This window comes from Oncorhynchus mykiss, chromosome 11 (genome assembly GCF_013265735.2).
Source record: "Oncorhynchus mykiss isolate Arlee chromosome 11, USDA_OmykA_1.1, whole genome shotgun sequence".
NCBI lineage: Eukaryota > Metazoa > Chordata > Actinopteri > Salmoniformes > Salmonidae > Oncorhynchus > Oncorhynchus mykiss.
Window position 1 is genome coordinate 52,536,847 of NC_048575.1, and position 7,956 is coordinate 52,544,802.

General features: G+C 45.2%; 1 protein-coding gene across 1 annotated transcript; it reads right to left on the bottom strand.

Annotated features, from left to right (window-relative positions):
* Window positions 1-5,793: 5,793 nt before the first annotated feature.
* aplnra (apelin receptor a) lies at window positions 5,794-7,748 on the bottom strand. Its single transcript, XM_021621331.2, has one exon. The coding sequence runs from the start codon at window positions 7,520-7,522 to the stop codon at window positions 6,437-6,439; it is 1,086 nt and encodes a 361-aa protein (XP_021477006.1). The 5' UTR covers window positions 7,523-7,748; the 3' UTR covers window positions 5,794-6,436.
* Window positions 7,749-7,956: the final 208 nt, after the last annotated feature.

Here is a 7,956-nt window from a genome sequence, read left to right on the forward strand (position 1 = left end):
TAGCTGTGTGGGTGGGATAGGACAGCAGGGAGATCTGAGGGGAGGTCCGGAGTAGCGACCTGCAGTTGTGTTTAGGTTCAGTTGTGGGGTGCTCAGATGCTCCATTTGAGTGTGGCAGCTCACGCTGATGACAACACTCAAGGACAGACACCTGTGTTCCTGGGGTTGGAGTGGGGACTACGGGAGGTGAGTTGGACTGGTGGTGTACATCAATTAAGCAGGGTATATGCTGCATGGCTTTCTCCATCTTGACATGGGGTGACAGTTGTGTGAACATTGATACTCACCCCCAGGGCTGGTTCCAGGCATAAACAACATAAGCGGTCACTTAGGGCCCCTGGTCACTATATATATTCTTTAGGAACTCAGTCGGGTAAGAATAGTAGAATACTCCAGGTGCAATTTCGATATTTGGTTGCACATCAGCATTTTTTCTCTTGTTACACTAAATATACAAAAGTATGTGAACACCCTTTCAAATTTGTGGATTCGGCTATTTCATCTTCTACCGAGTTCCAAACTGGCTCTGGAAGCAACGTCAGCACAAGGACTGTTCGTCAGGAGCTTCATGAAATGGGTTTCCTTGGCCGAGCAGGCACACACAAGCCTAAGATCACCATGCGCAATGCCAAGCGTCGGCTGGAGTTGTGTAAAGCTCGCCGCCATTGGACTCTGGAGCAGTGGAAATGTGTTATCTGGAGTGATAAATCACACTTCACCATCTGGCAGTCCGATGGATGAATCTGGGTTTGGCGGATGCCAGGAGAATGCTACCTGCCTGAATGCGTATTGCCAACTTTAAAGTTTGGTGGAGGAGGATTAATGGTCTGGGCTGTTTTTCATGGTTCGGGCTAGGCCCCTTACTTACAAGGAAAGGAAATCTTAACGCTACAGCATACAATGACATTCTAGACGATTCTGTGCTTCCAACTTTGTGGCAACAGTTTGGGGAAAGCCCTTTCCTGTTTCAGCATGACAATGCCCCCGTGCACAAAGCAAGGTCCATACAGAAATGGTTTGTCGAGATCAGTGTGGAAAAATTTGACTGGTCTGCACAAAGCCCTGACCTCAACCTCATCGAACACCTTTGGGATGAATTGGAACGAAGATTGCGAGCCAGGCCTAATTGCCCAACATCAGTGCCTGACCTCACTAAGGCTCTTGTGGCTGAATGGAAGTAAGTCCCAGCAGCAATGTTCCAACATCTAGTAGAAAGCCTTCCACCAGTGGAGGCTGTTATAACAGCATAGGGGATGACCAACTTCATATTAATGTCCATGATTTTGGAATGAGATGTTTGACGAGAAGGTGTACACATACTTTTGGTAATGTAGTGTATGTCAGTCACTGACAGCCACTCAATTAGCCATGTCAGCTTAACATTTTTAGATTGGTAGATAGTTTAGCCAGCTATCTAAAATAGTAGTAATCATGGCCGAATACCGACCGGGCATGCAGGCCACGTGCCCAGGTTCTCTGACCTCCAGGGGGCCCCCCATTGATTGATTATATAAGCATGAAATAAGTCATTATAAAATGCGTAACATTTCTGGAAATAAGCTGTAAAACTGCTAACTTTTTCTCGAAGCCCCATGGCAAAATAAGTATAATTGCATTCCATTTTTTATAAAATTGCAAAGTTCTCTCCGCCCCACGGCAAAATGTGTAGAAATGCAGAAAACTTGGTGTAAAACTGCAACATTTTCTCTGTGCCCCATGGTAAAATGTGTAGAATTGCAGGAAATTAACTTTAAACCTTACATCAACAAAAAATGTTGACGGGAGTTGGGGGGCCCCCAACTTAATCTCACCTAGGGCCTCCAATAAGCTAGAGCCGGCCCTGAGCACAACCATCCTCCCATGCCCCCACCCTGATGAGGCATTTCAGTTATTCATAGGGTTGGGGTCTTGAACATTGACATTTTTTTGAACAACAACAAAACATGAGGACGACAACCTGTAGAACACAGAGCATAAATGCAAACATGTATGATGCATCTAAACCAGGGGTTCTGAAACTTTTTCAGCCTGGGACCCAAATGAGAAATTCTGTGTTTTCCAGGAACCCAACCTTATGAAAACATGCAACTATACGTAAATATTAGTACATTTCATTTCCCTTATGTCAACCTAAAACAAATGCAATATAGACAAATAACAATGAAATGAAATATAATAATATAAATATAAATTCATGTTTATTTCCCCCTATTAAAAACACTCTTACATATCTGTCTAGGTTGGAACTGTTGCTGTTAAAATATAATACATCAATCATGTGTATTCTGAACTGGAATAAACTGATTGATCACATCACACAGATGTAGACCAGAAACACATACAGTTGAGAAGTGAGAGGTGTGGCTGGTTGAAGATTCAACAAGCAGGTCTATTCTGGGCTGTTTTTAACTGAGGTCATGTTCAGCATTGACACTGTTTCTGTGCTTGTTTTTTAAGTACGCCAGAGTTGAGAACCCTGACTAGCATAAGTATGTGGTACCAAACTGAATCAGAACATCTACTGCTTTCTCAGCCAGGCAGGAGACAGCTTCCTGCTGTAGATGAGCAACCCTGGACTGTGTGAGTGGGTTTGCCTCAAAAAGCATCTTGTTTCAATTTATTCCAGTTCAGAATAAATAAAAAAATTACTTATTTTAACAGTGACAGTCCCAACCTAGACTTTTTCCACCAATCATTTCTACATTAAGATGAACAGTAGGCCTGATCCTTTTTCATCTTCGTATGTACTGTTACTTAGGGTTGCAGTATCAGTTATTTCTCAGAGTTTGTATGAAACCAAGAGAGAGAAACTCATCGCTGTACTTGCGTTTCATGACAATTGAGTTCAGTCAGAACTTGCGGCTAGCTTGACTCCATCTGATGACAGAAGTGAGTGAGTGGGAATGACTGGCAGCACATCATCCTTAGTCATTGACTGGCAGCACATCATCCTTAGTCATTGACTGGCAGCACATCATCCTTAGTCATTGACTGGCAGCACATCATCCTTAGTCATTGACTGGCAGCACATCATCCTTAGTCATTGACTGGCAGCACATCATCCTTAGTCATTGACTGGCAGCACATCATCCTTAGTCATTGGCTGGCAGCACATCATCCTTAGTCATTGGCTGACAGCACATCATCAGTTGCACTTGGCCAAATCAATTCCAGCAATTCATGAAATGATTATACATTTACTCTGACATGTCGCCACCCACCAGTAACAGGTCCAGGACCCATATTTTAAGAAAGGCTGATCTAAACACACACTCATGCACACACGCACACACAAAATCACAGAAAGCATGTCTGGGATTTTAAAAAGCTAACACTGATGCTTTTTCACTGGATGTAGCCTTCATATTCCCACTCTGCCTTGGTCAGCTGGTATTCTGGGTGAGTTATCCCAAAACTGCCACTGGCTAACACCATCAGACAAGCTGTCAGTCCAACTCATCTCAATAACAACAACAGGTCTGGCCAGTCGACCATATGCAAGATTGCATCCTATCTCTTCTTACATGATCCGTTATTAGTAGTTTGTTTGTAATCAGGTAACCAGGTGTAACAATCAACATGAGTAGTCTCTCAAACTTGAATGCTTGCATTTAGTTGTGTAATTTTCTCTGACTGTTGTGTGGTCCTTTATGGGTTTAGGTTATGGCATAATTCAGAATTACAATCATATGGGATTTATTTTATGCTCTATCATTGTCAAATACGTTCCCTTTCCCAGATGGCAAATGAGTAACACATGATCTCTCACACACAGAAAGATGAATCACTTCTCGCTCTCACTATTTCACATATGTAGTTAGTTTTGGCTGTGCTAGAGGATGAAATTTGACAAAACTGTAAAATGATGATCCTGTCCAATAACTCTCTCCCACTCTGTCTCCCTTTGTCTGTCTCTCTTTCTCTCCCTCTGATCTCAGCAGGCAGAGTCATCCGCTTTTATCTTCGACGTCTGTCGGTTGGAGCATCTGCAGACACCCCCTCCTCCCCCCCCACCTCGTCCCTCCTCAGTGCTTCTGACTGCAATCTCTTGTCAACAGGGACAAATATCGACTTGTCCTGCAGCCCAATTTATGCCAGGATTGGGAACCTAGCACCCGAAAACTCATGATTATGTCCAACAGAGCTCATTACTGTCAAATCAAAGGGCCCCTCATAGGAGTCACTCATTGGTAATGACCCCGTTATTCAGCCAACATGTGGGGGTGTTGACCCGCAAACTCTCAGTGAATAATGATCATAATTTGGTTGGTGCTTACATTTGTCCTATGTCACACATGTACAAGTGTGTATTAATACACATGTCTGAATTAGATTTTTTTGTGCATATGTAACCGATGTGAAATGGCTAGCTAGTTTGCAGGGTGCGCGCTAATAGCGTTTCAATCGGGGACGTCACTCGCTCTGAGACCTTGAAGTAGTTGTTCCCCTTGCCCAGCAAGGGCTGCGGCTTTTGTGGTGCGATGGGTAACGATGCTTCGAGAGTGGCTGTTGTTGATGTGTGCAGAGGGTCCCTGGTTCGAGCCCAGGTAGGGGCGAGGAGAGGGACGGAAGCTATACTGTTACACATATCCCAACTCTCCCTGAGACATCCTCGGACTGTTGGGTTACAGCCAGGGTCTGCCATTATCAACAGCAACCCTGGAGCAATTAGGATTAAGTGCCTTGCTTCAGGGCCCATCGACAGATTTTTGACCTTGTTGGCTCTGGGATTCAAACTAGCGACCTTTCAGTTACTGGCCCAACCCTCTAAGATAACTGCCACTGAATAGACAGCCCAGTCCAGCCCAGTATAACTAGTTCCCCTACTGGTGCAACGCTGTGCCAATATTTGTTTGTATTTCTAGGGAATGAAACATGTGGCATGCTGTAAAAGTCTCTAGACACAGTTAAGTAAACCTCTGCCTGGAAGGTAAATGATAAAGGATCTCAATGAAAACATGTTTAAAGACAAGTTCAAGCTCACGGCTTGCTGTGCTTATATCACATCAGGATAGTGTGATCCAGCCAAGGCTCTATTCAATCAAAACCTGTATCCAGACACAAAAGCAATAGTGTAGGAGGAATGTTGTTTTTCCCTATCGTTCAGATCTGTATACCGGTTTTGATTGAATAGGGTTGAGTGTTTGGTCCAGTGCTGTAAACCAAGAGCAAGATATTCATAGCAGAGCTGCAGCCCTCTGGGCATCCTTATCACTGAAATAACAGAATGATGTTGAAATCCTATACTCTCTGATGAAACTAATGTGAAAGTTCACATGTGCAGAATGAATAAAGCCTTAACACGCCATAACAATTAGTCATGAATTTCCTGAAAGACAGAACTTTGTGTGTTATTTCAAACAGGACCAAAGACAAAGAGAATACACATACCCGTATTTCTTGAGGATATTCAACAACAAGATCAACAAGGACATTATTTTTATAGAACATATTTCTTTAATACAGTAGTTAGTTACACGGATGTCAAAAAATACAACATATATGCATAATAATAAAACATTCATGAAGTTTCCTTTTCCCCTCTGGCACCAAGAGTGCACTGTAAAGCCCCCACTCCACCTGCTTCCCCGACAACATTTGTCTGCTGCCATCTGCCTGTCTGCCCCCCCCCCCACCCCACCCCACCCCGTCTCCTCCTCAAAGTATGTAATTAAGCTGCAACACCTTAGCTCTTCTTACATCACCCCCCCCCCCCCCTCCGCCCAGTCTCCTACCTTCACAAACAACAAGCTTAAGAAGAGTCTCTTTGCAAACAAACTTTCCCCTCTTTAACATTTAATTCATTTAACAAGTGCTTGTAATAAAACAAAAAATATCAACACATCTTAAACAGCAAAAGTATGAAAATACTGTACAAATTTGTGATTTACCCAGTGTAAACAGGTTTGCATATGAAATACGTAACAACGACACAAATAAACCCTCTATGACTGTCTGCCTCTTTGTTCAGAATTCTGGTCCCTTGTAGAGTAAAGAATAACATTTGAAAAAGACAACAGGAAAATGATTGTGTCTGAAAATAATATTTACCTCTGTCACTTTCTGAAAGTTTGTGGAAGAAAAGGAAGCAGCGATATGGAGATCAGCCAGCTGGCCCCAGCTTCAGGGTCCAGTCCAGGGGTTAGAGGGAACCTCTGTAGGGTCGAGGACTCCCTGGGCTTCTCCCCTACCCAGTGAAGCACCCGTTGGGTTGGAAATGGGAGAGAAATGCACATACACTCAAGAATGAAAACATATATGCAAACCCATGTTCAGGAAAACAAAGTCAATTCATCTGATATGGTTCATTGTCTCTTTTACACCTTAAAAGCATTTCATTACGGACACCAAAAGTCTGTGCGTTTGCCAGTCAGTGTTCCTGTGGTGGCACAGGGATCCAGCCAGCGGTTCCACTCCACCTATCCGTCCCCTCTCTTTACACTTTGGTGGCCAGAGACTGTACCTCTGACTTCTGTGTCTGGGCGCTGAGCGTGGAGGACATGGAGCTCATCTGTCCATGCATGGCCTTCTTCAGGTTGAGCAGGCACAGGCACTGGGAGCGGAAGCGCAGGTCAAAGAAGGCGTACAGGAAGGGGTTGAGGCAGCTGTTGACATAAGCTAGGCAGGTAGCATAAGGGTGGGCCACCAGGAGGAAGCGCTCAAATCCACAGGAGCTGGGAGCCAGGTTCAGGTAGGAGAGGGCATCCATGCTCTTCAGCAAGTGGAATGGGGTCCAGCAGATGGCAAATACGACCACCAGGGTGGTGATGATCTTCAGCAGACGACGCTTCTTCTGGTCCTCCTTCCGCAGGTTGTTAAAGTGGCGTGTGACGGTGCAGCCAATGAAGCAGTAGAAGATGGTCATGGCCAGGAAAGGCAGGAGGAAGCCCAGGGCGGAAGAGGACAGGCTGAGCCCTGCGATCCACAGGGACTCATGTCTCTCGTTCAGGGTGACCAGGCTGAAGTCCATGGCACAGGTGGTGCGGTTGCTGTTGATGTCGTCCATGGTGGTGCGGAACAGCAGAGTGGGCACGGCCAGCAGGCCTGAGAGGAGCCAGATGGCCCCTAGAGAGGCCAGCATTGTGCCCCGCGACCGCAGCCGGCTGCTGGACAGAGAGTGGACGATAGCCAGGTAACGGTCAAAGCTCAGGCAGGTGAGGCAGAAGACACTGGCGTACATGTTGACCAGCACCACATAGCTGCTGATCTTACACAGGGCCACACCAAAGGGCCAGTGGTAGCCCAATGCAGTGTACACCGCCCAGAGGGGCAAAGTGATCACAAAGGTAAGGTCAGCCAGGGCCAAGTTGCCTATGTAGACGTCTGCTGCTCGGCGCTTGGACTTGGACCGCCACACGGTGAAGATGACCACTCCATTCCCAGACAGGCCCAGGATGAAGATGAGCATGTAGAGGACAGGGATGAGGGAGTAGGACGGCTCCCACTCAGAGTAGTCACACATAGTTTCATTGTCACCATAATCATAATCATCGGTATCTCTATACTCCACAGTTGGATCCATGCTGAAGTCAATTTTTTGTTTGGAACGAAAAATAAATTCTAATGCTAAAAATCCTTTAGAGTGGAAAAAAACGTTTCTGTGCAGTCCAAAACTGGTTCAGTAAAATTCAAATAAACCAATTGTCAATGCTGAAAACGAGAGAAACATTCATGTTACAGGAATGGTCAGTCCCTATCAGTCGCTGGAGAAGAACACAGCCAGTATGAGTGAGTGGGGCAATGCTGCTTGGCTTTTTAAACTCAGTGCTCCACACCCCTTGTTCCCTCCCTCCCAGGACGAATCCCCCTCCCCATTAAACACTTAGCCCCGGCACCACCCTCCTCTTACCTCTCTCTATCACAACACACACTAGGATTTATCCAGTTGCGATGACGCCCCGTCAAGCTTTATTCATATAATTTGAAAATGGAAAGAAAAGCGAAAATATACGGTTA

What these genes read in the sequence shown, in the direction of transcription:
- aplnra (XM_021621331.2), bottom strand. Translation starts at nt 7,522, where the DNA reads ATGGATCCAACTGTGGAGTATAGAGATACCGATGATTATGATTATGGT.